This window comes from Oreochromis niloticus, linkage group LG22 (assembly GCF_001858045.2).
Source record: "Oreochromis niloticus isolate F11D_XX linkage group LG22, O_niloticus_UMD_NMBU, whole genome shotgun sequence".
Lineage (NCBI taxonomy): Eukaryota > Metazoa > Chordata > Actinopteri > Cichliformes > Cichlidae > Oreochromis > Oreochromis niloticus.
Genome location: NC_031985.2, coordinates 24,004,924 through 24,018,263, shown reverse-complemented (window position 1 = coordinate 24,018,263; position 13,340 = coordinate 24,004,924). Strand labels below are relative to the sequence as shown.

The following is a 13,340-nucleotide window of genomic DNA, read 5'->3' as shown; positions in this document are numbered from 1 at the left end:
TCAGAGATAGAAAACGATGTGAGAAAGACCTGACAGGAGGGGAAGAAGAGGTTATAAACAAACATAATTACTGCTCAGCAACTGTGATAAATAGGAACTTTAAACCTAACTACAGTGCTCAGCATAAATGAGTACACCCCCTTTAAAAAGTACGTTAATCAGTAGCTCAAAGAACAAAAGAACAATTTCCAAAATTTTCAAGAGGCTAGGTTTTATTGAACACTTGTTTAACTCCATTTTAACTCCATAATATGAAATTAAGGTTAATAATATAACTTAGATCACAAAATCTTCAGTTTTACTCAACTTGGGTGAAGCAAAAATGAATACACCCCGCAACAAAAACTACTACATCTAGTATTTTGTATGACCACCGTGATTTTCAAGGACAGCACCAAGTCTTCTAGGCATGGAATGAACAAGTTGGTGACATACTGCAACATCTATCTTTTTCCATTCTTCAACCTCTTTTAGAGCCTGGATGCTGGATGGAGAGTGATGCTCAACTTGTCGCTTCAGAATTCCCCACAGGTGTTCGATCGGGTTCAGATCAGGAGACATACTTGGCCATTCAGTCACCTTCAACCTGTTCTTCCTCAGAAATGCAACAGTAGCTGTAGATGTGTGTTTTGGATCATTGTCGTGTTGGAAAAGTGCACGATGACCAAGTGCATGGAGTGATGGAGGCATCTTCTTCCGTATAGAGCGGTACATTGTTGAGTTCATGATACCATCAATGAAATGCAGCTTCCCAACACCAGCAGCACTCATGCAGCCCCACATAAGGACACTGCCCCCACCATGTTTCACTGTAGGCACCATGCATTTGTCTTTGAAATCCTCTCCTTTATGACGCCATACAGTTTTGAAACCATTAGTTCCAAAAACAGTGATCTTTGTCTCAATACTCCAGAGTATAGAGTCCCAGTAGTCTTGATCTTTTTCAGCATGGGCCCTAGCAAATTCTAGGCGTGCTTTTTTGTGCATGGGATTTAGGAGAGGCTTCCTTCCTTGGCGATACCCATGCATGCCATTCCTCTGCAGTGTGCGCAGTGTGGTGTCACAGGAAACGGTCACTCCAGTTTGGCTTTCTACTGCTTTAGCTAACTTCAGTGACCTTGCATGACGATTTTCTTCAACCCTTCTCATCAGAAGATGCTCCTGTCGAGATGTTAACTTCCATGGACGGCCTGGACGTCTCTGTAAGATGGTTGCACTTCCATCTTTCTTAAATTTTTGAATCACTTACTATAATTGGGGTGTACTGATTTTTGCAACATGGGCTTGAATGAATTTGTTAGGAAAATCACTTTTGTTTGTGGAAAATTCACAAATCTTGTTTGCAATCAATGTCCCACATTTGTGGGAGTATTTTGTAGAATAGTATCTCATAGAAAATGTTGATTCTAAAAGGAAACTAAAAGTTTTCTGACAAATGTAGTGGGGTGTATTCACTTATGCTGAGCACTGTATAATAAATGTGGTCAAATTTACAGTAAAGCACAAAATTGAACCCGCACAGAGAAGCTGTGGTGTTTTGGTTTAAAAAAGAAAGAAAAAAAAAGACATCAATTTACATTTAAGCTGATGATGCTTAGATTCACTCACTGAATTCTATCTTTATAAATCAGCCATGTCAGCTTGTGTAACATTAGCTAATGTCTTGTTGAATTCAGTTGTGTGAATCCCCAAAAAGCAGCAGCACAGCCCAGCTGATTGCAGCCTGAACACAAAATCAGCTCGAGCTCACAACAGAAATTATTCTGATTATTTCCTCACACTGCACCACTAGAACCAAGATTAATGTCCCTCACTTTAACCCCGGAGTATATCGATTTTTCTGTTTTAGTGTGGATGCAAAGTCACCCATCTACACTGTAGGCAACAACAAATATAGCTGTTGTTTTCCCTGCTTGTGTTCTCCATCGCAAATGTTCAAGCTGAGTATATCATTACAATTACAATGCGAGTTGAAATAAAGCTTGTATTCCTGTGTTTTAATATTATTTTAATATTATATTAAAATGGTGAGTGAGAGTGCAGTTAGCACCCAAAAATTTGCAGAAGCGCTACTTAATTGCTTACATTACAATTTAAGCAATTGTAATTGTGTTTGAGGTGTCCTTGAGTGTTTAGAAAGTCTTTAAATAAAATGTATCATTATTATTAGTAGTAGTTTTTCCCTTCATTCATTAAGTAAATTTCCAAGTATATGCTTTTTTGCTTTTCTTTCAGTAAATTAGTTCAAACAGTACTTCAATCTGTACTACATATTGAAGAATGTCTGTACTTCTGCCAGCTCTGTTGCACGTTGATGGACAGGTGAGGCTGACAGACCCAGTCCTTCTTTATTGTGCATATACAATCATGTCATATGAGGAAGTGTGGAGACTGTATATTAAGCTGAGCAAATACAGCAGTTAAGTAGTGGATTTGAACTTCTGCAGTTCCAGAAATTTTCAAAACCTGTCTGTCTTAATATGAGAGTCACGAGATAGAGGGGTGTTACGTGAAGTTAATCTTTCATTCTTACTCAGTGGGAGTGTCTGACCTGTACTATATAGAGCTGTGTGTGTTACAGCAGAGGGGAAAGTGTGAAAGGCAACACAGGAAGCTGCTGAATTTCTTCACTGCCTAAAGGTAAGGGATTAAAAGAAGTGAACTTTTTTGTAAAGTGGTTTATGGTTTAGTGCTTGCTACTAACATTGTGCGTTAGTGTGTCACATTAAAGTTACAAAGTCTGACCTTTGTAGTTCAGAAAGAAAAAAATCTGCAAAGTCATGTTGATTTTGTCTTCCAGATGTTGAGGATCACTCTGTGTTTGTCATTCGGTGTGTTTCTGTGGGGATTTGCTTCATGCTCTATCACATGTCCTGATGGGAGTACTTGTCCAAACACCGCCACCTGCTGCAAGGCTAAAATCGGCTTTGCCTGCTGTCCCCATGCACATGTAAGTCAGAAACTTTCTGCCAGTGCACTAACTTGATTGTTGGTTGTTAAAAGCTCTGCTCGTCTTACTTACTTTGCAGGCCATGTGCTGTGCCGACCTGGTCCACTGCTGCCCTTCAGGATATCGCTGTAACCTGGTTACCATGAAATGTCAGAAATTAGACCAGCCGTGGCTGACCATACCCATGGTGAAGAAGGAGGCTGCGGAGAAACCAAACACCCCTGAACTGCCTGGAACTCCACTCCAGGAGCTTAAAGAGAGCCAGGTCCCAGATCCAATAAATAGTTCAGTGGTCTACTGTGACAGTTACACCTACTGTCCTGATGGCACTACTTGCTGCAGACACCCACAAGGAGGCTGGACCTGTTGTCCCTACTCTCCTGTGAGTCAGCCTAAACACTCTTGTGCAATAAGACACATGATTGTAATAAAATTCCTTTTGTCTTCCACTGACATGAAACAAGTTTGCAGCTATAATAATTATTCTTTTGAGAGACTAAAAGTGTTTTTTGCAGGGCAAATGTTGTCTGGATGGCTACCACTGCTGTCCAGTTGGATCTGACTGTGACCGCACCTACACGCACTGTGTGAGGGAAAAACTCACATATCCTTTCCTCCGCAAGCCAGCAGTGCCTTCAGCACCTGCCTCCCTCATCCCAACTTCAGAGGAAGATGACAATTAGAAGAAGGTAGGAAACGACACCCTCTAACCACCTTTACAACCTTTACATGTGGAGAACATCCTGGGATAATTTCACTGCATGACTCACTGTTCAGATCAAATGTAAAGGCTACATTTTAGACCTTTCTTTGTTTACTGGTGTTATATCAAATGATGGCGTGCACATCTGATCACCAACCAGGATTTAACAACAGCTAAATATACTGATAGTTGTGGGTTTGATCATTTGACAGACATACTGTGACATTTGGTCATAGAGTATTATTACCAAATTTGGATCTTTCAGCTCTGCGTAGTATTTCTGCATAGTTTTGCAGCCTTGAAAGATTCCTATAAATCCAAAGTATGCTGGCTTCCCAAAACAAACAGCAGACAAGCTAATTCAGCTACTAGCCTGCAAGCATAGTGAAGCATGTAGCAGCCCAAGGACCAGAAATCACAGCTTGTTTCTGCTGCCCCTTAGTAGCCAAATGAAAAGTGTCCCACAGGACACCGGCCCTGTAGGCCTGGAGTTCGACACCCCTGGCTTAGGGAGAAACTTAGTGAGGTGACTATAATATGTTGTTCTAACACAAAGACTTGCACTAATTTCAGGCCCACTGGAGAAAGAGTCACCAGTCATCTCCACAGACCAGCTAAGCAAACTTTTCACTGAGGTCATCATGTGTTGAAAATGCCTAATCTGGATTTATCATTAAGGATTTCAAGCTAATCTTAAATCATCTTAATCGATTATTTTTTAAATAATGAAAATGTGTTTTTCATCTATTCCATTCTCCTATACTGCCTATGTGACTGAGTGTCAGTGAATATAGACCAGTATGATGTTACGATGGTGAGGTGAAATTTTTTTGATTTGTTTTATGATTTTTTTTTTCCATTTCTTTGTATACTTTTGTCTTGCTTCACCAATAAAAAGTCATAGCATCGTCCTTCCAGCTGTGTCATGCAGTCATTTATTTATCATCTTTTCACTTCACAGTCTGAGTGCCCATGAACACCTCAGCCTGCTCAATACCAGTCCAGCATAATGCATTACTTGAAGAATAAAGTTGAACAAACCACATATTAATTTTCAAACTCTGTATATCAATGTATGTTTGAACATTCCAGTATTAAAACAAGAATTGCTGTACCTACCTCCTATTTTCCTATCAAAATATGAAGAAATATACACAAACAGACACTAATTATGTTACCATGTATAATGGTGGATTGGAATGGCAATTGAGAACCGGTTCTTTTTCCCAGTAGTCCAACTCATTGGAATCTTCAGTTTGTTTGCCTATCGATCCAGGTTATTGGTTCCACTTGCACACAGTGTGAAAAAGCCTTTTGCATTTGATGTTTTGTTAAGCTGTATGTTTTTGTTTTTGTTCTTTTGCACCCTCTGGCGGTGAACTGTGTAGGGTACAGTTGGTTGCAGTTGCACTCTTTTGCTAAGGCACATGGTGTCTGCATGCTGCAGCTTGCGGTTAGCTCCACACATGGAGAAAGTAATGTTTAAAGTTAGAAAAAGAGAAGAAATAAATGAGAAAGAAGATGGAGAATATGATAATAAGGCCATAAAGGACTATTTAGCCCCTCCTGGATGCCAGCTCACGAGGTTTGTGTATTTTAAATGTTTTATTTTCTGTGATCAAGGACTTTTGATTGATTGACACTAAGTACAAGTGTGCATTTTGATGTGATGTTTTTGTTTTATTGTTTTTGTCCGTGAGCAGTTCTCACAGGTTGTCAAGACCAGAACAAACCCTGTTGTATAACTCTACATCATGCTTATGTCAATCCTTGAGGCTGCTACACAGCAGATTTTAGTTTGTGTACTGGAGGAGGGAAATGGTAGCTCAGTCTACACGGTAGATATGGACATTACTTTTATTTTCATTGCACAAAAGGAGGACTATTGTGAAGTGGAAACTGCATCCAGGCCAGAAACAACTACATTATGCTGGAGTTAAAAATGAAATCATGTAATGAATTTATAGAGGAAACTGTATTCTAAACTTTTGTGTCATCAATGTAGCCACAGTTGGCAGATATAACAGCTGAAAACACCCATGGCATTATTTCTACAATAGAAATCAAATGTTCTTCGGAAAGTTCTTCGCATATCTGTTGCAGAAGTTCCCATAAATGTGTGGCACTTGTAGGTTACTTTGTTTTCACTTTTCTGTCTGTTCATCCCAAACCCCGATGGTGTTTAAGTCTGGAGACTGTGCTGACCACTCCATGTTTTTAAGCTTACCATCTTTTATTTTTTCCTGAGGTAGTTCTGGCCTGGCTTGCACTTATGTTTTGTGTCACTTATGTTATGTTTTTTTATCTTTCTGTAGGATGAAACCCTGACCAACTAGACGCGTACCAGAGCGTATTGCATAGCACTGCAGAATGCATTGGTAGCAGTTTTGGTTCAGGGTACCTCTCACTCTGTACCACCCAAAAACCCAGACCATCACACTTCCTCCTTCATATTTGATAGTTGATGCCACACACTGTGGAACCATCCTTTCACCTACTCAACAACATACAAAGATCCTGCGTGATGAACCGAAGATTTCAAATTTTTATTCATCAGTCCATAATGGCTTCTTCCAGTCTTCAGTAGTCCATTGGCAGCGTTTCAGGGCCCAGGCAAGCCTCTTTGTCTTATTCTGATGTCTTAGCAATGGCTTTCTTGCTGCAACGCGTCCTCTGATACCTGCAGCTCAAAGTCCTATCTTCACAGGTGAAACTAAGACTTGCTTACTACAACCACTATTAAGCTGTGCTTGAAGCTGCCTATCACTCAAGCTGTTAACTCTCAGTAACTTCTCCTCTGATTCAGTTGTGGCTTTGGGTCTGCTAAACCTCTTCCTGTCAGAGCTTGCCCCAGTTTCTGAGTGATTTTTGATGGTGAAGGAAACTGTACGCACTGACACCTTGACTTTCTTTGCAATTTCTCTGTAGGAAAGACCTACATTCTTAAGTGTTATGTGGTCTGTCTCTCTTCCATTGTTAATTGACTTTTTCTCTGCATCAGCTTTGGGTAACCTTACCTTTTTTTTAACCTCTGGCAGTTCACCACTTACCTTTGTACCATTACAAGCTATTCATTGGACTTGAAGTGCAGTAAATAACTGGCAAAATTGTGTTGTTCTAAAACTTTTGACCGGTAGTGTGTGTTGCAGTAAAAGCTTCTTAGTAAGTCTTACAACTGCTATAATCCGAGAGAGAGAGACAGGAAAATATTCTGCAGACGAAAACTTCATCGTGACAGAAAACAGAAAACAAAACAACAACAAAACAAAAAAAATCCAACTTGCTGATTTTGCACGATTAAAATGCTTCCTGCAGATCCATTGCTGTTAGCTTCTCCCATGTTATGTTCACTCTTCTGAAACTCTCTGCTGAGACCTAATGTGGAAAATGCAGAACCACATCAGAGCAAATGAAATAAATCTGCCCCTGCTCACCCAGAGCATACATATTTGAGTAGGTGTGGAGTTCATATCTGAACCAAATATTACATCAGTGCCTCCCAAAGTTGAAAAAAGTCATTCAGCATATTTCAAGCTTCAATGTAAATGTTGGTGACTCTGTCTCTCCCTTTTTTTCTTTTCTTTTTCCTTTAAAGAGGGAAAAAAACAGGGATGTCTCCAATGTGAAGAGGAAGCTGTAGTGATGTAGCATGTTTTTGATGAGTTTTCTGTGCAGTGTAAAGAGACAGGTCTACATAGAGTTTCATTGTTAGTGTAACTGTTGTACAGTTTAGAAAGTGCTGATTTTCATGAGTTGGACCATTTAGAAGCACTTCTTAATTCTAAACTGTAGCATGCTGCACATTTCTTGCAATAACACATCAGAAAAAAAACATGTTGCCATACTTAATGTGCAGACAAAATGTTTTTTACACTTTATTCTTACTCTGATGTATTCAGTTCCTTTGCAAGGCATGTAGTTCTAGCTAACATTTCCAGCTAATTCTGGATAAGAGACAGAGAGTAATAGTTAGCTTTCTTTCCCATTTTGCAAACACCAGAGCCAGCTCTAACACAAGACAGCGCCGGCTCTCCTAAGGCTCAAGTCATTCACTTTGATTCTCTACATTACTGCCAGGGGAGGATGTCTTGCTGTAAGGCATCTACTGTCCCTACCCACTGGTAAGGATTATACATGGCCTGTAAATGGTAAATGGCCTGTATTTATATAGCGCCTTTATGGTCCCTAAGGACCCCAAAGCGCTCTACATATCCAGTCATTCACCCATTCACACACACATTCATACACTGGTGACGGCAAGCTACGTTGTAGCCACAGCCACCCTGGGGCGCACTGACAGAGGCGAGGCTGCCGGACACTGGCGCCACCGGGCCCTCTGACCACCACCAGTAGGCAACGGGTGAAGTGTCTTGCCCAAGGACACAACGACCGAGAATGTCCGAGCCGGGGCTCGAACCGGTAACCTTCCGATTACAAGGCGAACTCCCAACTCTTGAGCCACGATCGCCCCATAAATTGTTTAACCCTGTAACACAAAGTGTGTAATATGAGTTTAAAACACGAGTTTCTGAGCGTGATATTTTACCCTAACCGTAACCTTCCCATATGGTTCAGCCTGCTTAAGATAAATAAACTGTGAGCAGTTAATTGCACAAAAAATCCAGATCTAGAAACAATTATTAATGAAACATGTATGCACATTTTTATTTATTTATATATTAATATATTTGTTTATTTTGAACACTTAAGTTTCAAAATATTAACATTTTGATTGTTTTAGATGTGAAGTGAGAAAAAATTGTTAGCTCTATGAACAGTAGCACATTGATCTCGAGGTAAATTTTACAAATTTTACAGGTTTAAAGCATTAAAACAGCAAATGATTATTTTTACCACAATCCTAGAAAAGCAGCTGTTCTAACACAAACACTTGTGCTGATTGTACTGATTTCAGGCCCAGTGTTGTGCAGATGGGCAGCACTGCTGTGTATGGATACACCTGCAAGCTTTCCTTTTTGAAGCACAGAAATTCTTACTCTTGAGATTTCTCGGGGCCACACAAACAATATTGAAACGATGTTGAATGTTGAAACTGCACCGTAACAGTTTTCTGGGGTTTTTTGGAGCTAATATTAGTTTACTCAAGATTTGCTGAGGAATGTTGCACATATTGCATATATTGATGTTACCATCACAAATTAGCTGAGCATGATTTCCTGGAGCTGTTTTTTTAAACTTGGGTTATGTTGTCTGTTAAAAATGTCGAGTGGCTGGATTTTTTTCAAAAACTGAAAGGTCATACTATTCTCTAGTGAAGTCATGGTGTTTGGTGTGGAGAATAAAAATATAAGGACATTTGCAAATAAAAATGATAGTAATGTGAGTTTCCATTGTGACTGGTTGCGAAATAAGACTGCTCTGGGCATAAAGAAGTCCAAGACTGACATGCTGAGTTTGATCAAGTAAACAAGTCAGGCGCCACAGCCGGGTTTCTGCGGGCAGCAGCACATTTAGAATTATGGTGAAATGAAGAAGCTGATGGAGCAACACACTTAGATAAGGAAGGAGGAGGTAAAGTTACGGTAAAAAGAAAATAGGGAAGTGAATCAAAGACAGGTTCCATTTTACAGCCAACACTGAAAATAATGTGAAACGGAGTGTGGTAATAACTGGATAACTGGGTCTCTTTCCACTCATTTATGTGTTAGAAGTAGTTTGTGAGCACCTGGACAGACACAAATGAAGTGAATCAGGCTTTAATGAAATGCAACAGCTCATAACACAGAGAGAAGCCTCATGAAAGGAGAACTGACAGAAGCACCAGTTATCCTGTTTTTTGCTGTCATCACGGACAAGGGTTATTATTGTCCACCGGAAATGAACTAAATGCTTTAGAGGTGAAAAAACATTTTAGTAAACTGAAATAAATGTCAAAACTACAATAAATAAATGTGAAATAGAGAGAAAACGTCTTATAGGCTTCACTAATATGACCAAATTTGTGAACACATTAAGCACGGAAGCCATTAGTCCATTTATTTATTGAGAACCACATCTCTACATGTCAGGACATGGATATGAAGTCAAATCCAGATTTCAGTGGAAATACAGTAAAGGGGAGTTAAGCCTGCTTCCGGAGACAATAACCAACCACAGATGGTAGTAATTTAAAGGAAAGATGTAAATATGACAGAAAGCTGTTTGAGGTGAAAGAACAGATCACTTTCATTTTGACGTGTTCCAATTGATATTCGTAGATAAGCACTACCTGCCTTGCTTGCCCTGAGGCAACACCAATGATCTACATATCTGTGCATCAGTTATTTTTACTAAGCAAAAAGATTTAAAAAAAAAAATTTAAATAATAAAAACTAAAGAGAAAGTGAAAGTGAAAGGAAAATACACTTTGTGTTTATTCATTTATTTTTGTTTATTAATTCTGGTCAAACAATTTCGTCTGTGGTAAAAAACAAACATTTTTTTCACCTTTAGAAAAAAATTGAAGTATGAAAAGAAATGAGGTTACAGGAGTTTTGTTACACCGTGTGCTTTGCACTTACTCTCTCACACACTGTTAAGTGGACAGTGACAGGTGATATTTATATTTATATATCTAGTTTTGTTCAAAGTTTTGGTTCAGTTTTTATTTTATTTCTTAAGTTTCTGGGAATTCCTGCATCCCCTGTGTTTCTGTATCTGTGTTTGTCTTTCCCAGTGTTGGGTAAGTTACTTTAAATTAGTAACTTGGTTACATTACTAGTTACTTCTATCAAAAGTAACTCAGTTACTTCAAGTTACTCGTTACTTTCAAAGTAACTAGTTACTAGGGAAAGTAACTTTGGTTTTGTTAATGTGTTGCTTCCGTAACTGGATACCCAGCCAGATTGCCAGTCTTCTAGCTTGCTTACTTGCCACAAGTGCACTGTGCCACCTACCAATAGAAAGGAAAAAATAATGTGCACATTTCCACGAGAGAAATCCCACGCCTGGACCGTCGTTGACCGCCGCATGAGTCTAGCCTGCTTTTTACATCCAACACAAAAACTGCAGTCGTGGTGCTTTTGATTGTACTCAGAACTCGGAAATTCTGCCTTCTGAATAGGAAGATGTAGGTAACACCAGACTGCAGATGAGCTGCATCCAGGGCTGGACTGGGACAAAAAAATCGTCCCGGGCATTTTGACTAGAGACCGGCCCGCCATTATAGGAAAAATCATAAAGCCTTTGAATGAAAATAAACACCGTTGTGACAGTGATGTACACTGTTCTGATGGTATATATGTATCAATCTATCAATTGTTTGTTGTAAGACTCAGATAATTATTTTTTTAAAAGCGAGACATTTTAAATGAGAATAATAAAGAAAACTATTTCCTTGTGCCCCCCTTTCCCTGTTAATGCCCTACATGGACCCCTGGCAGCACTTTGCTAGACCCGCCCCTGCACAGTTACCAGCTGTCAGCTACATAGAAAAGCATCCTGGTGTTATTTGTCTCTCAGAAACAGTTCATAACTTCCCTTCAACTTATTCATGTCACCTAAAAGGTAAACCTGTTTCTCCATCACCTGTTCAGCTCTGATGATTCAGTAAGGACATCTCCTGGTTTCATCTGCATGTTTCCCTCTCACCAGATAACCAAACCGATATCATGACCAGCAGCTTTACAGCTGTGGCTCCAGCAAACATCAGCTGATACTAGAAATTAATATTAAATAAATTCTAACAGCTGATCAAGCTTAAACGTGCTGCTGTTGTTTAGCGCGACATCCGCTGGTTTCCTCTTTCTGGCGCAAAGTGGGCGATAAACAAACAAGAGAGAAAAGCCGATCAGCTGATCATTGATCAGTTTCATGATTGAAGTAGCAACAGGAGAGAGAGGGGAGAGAATGAGAGAAGAAGAGGCAGCTGTGCAGCTTCAGCTTTGTGTCTTTTTCATTGTAGCTGAAGTCCGGGACAAACTGTGTTCCTTTTCACCTCAGTACGAAACGCGTAATATTTTCTCTGAATACCAGACGATTCTGTTTTTTAGGGGACGGTTGGCAACTCTAATAATTAACCGTAAGAACAAAATAAAGTTCAACATCAGTAACATAGCACCCACACAGCTGTATAGAAACTCCGTCATGCTAGCTAGCACGCAGTACGAAAATGTCAGCATACCGAAAATAAACTCCACCTAAACTTGGTTTATATCTGACCCAAATAGACTGCAGGTCATAACTTCTTACCTGAAGTTCAGTTCACCTGACACTCGGACCGGCGGCCGCTTCGGGTCTCTCCTCTTGCCTCCCTTTTCCCTCATCCACCTGCTGGCCTCCACCACTTGCTAATGTTACTGAATCTGTGGAAGCTCCGCGATAGCACCACACGAAGTAACGAGTAACGAGCCTATCTAAATCCCAGTAACGAGTAATGCGTTCCTGGTTTTGGCATAATAACTAGTTACCGTGCTCGTTACCACAATAATAACGTAGTTACTGTAACGCGTTACTTATTAACGCATTAGTCCCAACACTGGTCTTTCCTTGTATCACGTTCGTCTTTTCCTCAGTGTGAGTTAATTCCTGTTTTATTTTGAAAGTCTCTTGTCTTGTGTACCTTGTTTTGAGTTTAGTTTGCTATCCTTGATTTTTCCCTCTGTGTTTCCCAGCTGTTTTCCCCTAGCCTTATTATTCTTTCTATATATTGTTTGAGTCTCCCCTTGCCCTTTGTCATGTCCCCTCTTAATGATGTGTGCTTGTCTTTTCCATGTTCCCTCATTTCATAGATGTGTGTTTTCCCTGGTTTGAACTTACCTTTTGATTTGTGAATTACCTTATGTTACCTTATCATTCTGTTACCTTACATGCAGTTAAAGCTTTTCAGGAAGTGTTTCTATGAACTTAATCAGAGAAGACAAGATAAGCTGACAAGAAACTTTTCAGCTGCTGACAATTCAGTCAACCATAGATTACAGTTAAGACAGAAAGTTCAAACAAACAAAGAAACCTGTTGGTCTTTCCACCTTAAATAATCTCCAAATTGCCCATCCCAATCTGTTTGCTTGCCCCATGCTATGTTAATGCTCCATTTAGGAATGAGCCCTCTACTAAGGACACATGATGCTGTAAACACAACATTACAGTGAATCTAATAAATCAGCCCACTGTGTGACCAATACTGATATTTGAGTCAGTATGAGACTGTATTTAAACCAAATATCAGGTTGGTGCATTTCTGCCTTGGCATGAAAACCATTCATTTAGGATATTTTAGTTTCCATCCCACTGCTGGTGATTAATGTGATACCAGCTCCATAGAAATGTAAAATCCTAAATACTGGGACATTTGTCGATTCTGCCAGCTGCAGGGATGGAAACTGTTTGCCGATTTTTATACTAGTTCTAGTTCTTCATTAATTACCTTCTTGCTGCTTGATCAGGTAAAAGGTAGGCCTGCACAGACTTTAACTGCCAATACAACTGTTTGATTACCATGATTTGCAAAGCTCATAAACACATATTTTATCTACAACAGCTGCTTCATGATGTTCCAAATGTTTTCAGTGAAAGGGTGAAAGGTCTGGACTGACGTTATAGTACCATATCGCCCCATTAGAGCTCTTCATTCTCGGACTGCATGCTTATTTGTTGTTCCTAGAGTATTTAAAAGTAGAATGGGAGGGAGAGCCATCAGCTTTCAGGCTCCTCTTCTTTGGAACCAGCTTCCAAATTGGACTTGGGAGA

General features: G+C 39.7%; 1 protein-coding gene across 1 annotated transcript; it reads left to right on the top strand.

Annotated features, from left to right (window-relative positions):
* Positions 1–2,520: 2,520 nt before the first annotated feature.
* LOC109196647 (granulins) lies at positions 2,521–4,570 on the top strand. Its single transcript, XM_019350973.2, has 5 exons — positions 2,521–2,640; positions 2,801–2,950; positions 3,030–3,332; positions 3,466–3,639; positions 4,227–4,570. The coding sequence occupies exons 2-4, from the start codon at positions 2,801–2,803 to the stop codon at positions 3,631–3,633; spliced, it is 621 nt and encodes a 206-aa protein (XP_019206518.1). The 5' UTR covers positions 2,521–2,640; the 3' UTR covers positions 3,634–3,639; positions 4,227–4,570.
* The last annotated feature ends 8,770 nt before the right edge of the window (positions 4,571–13,340 follow it).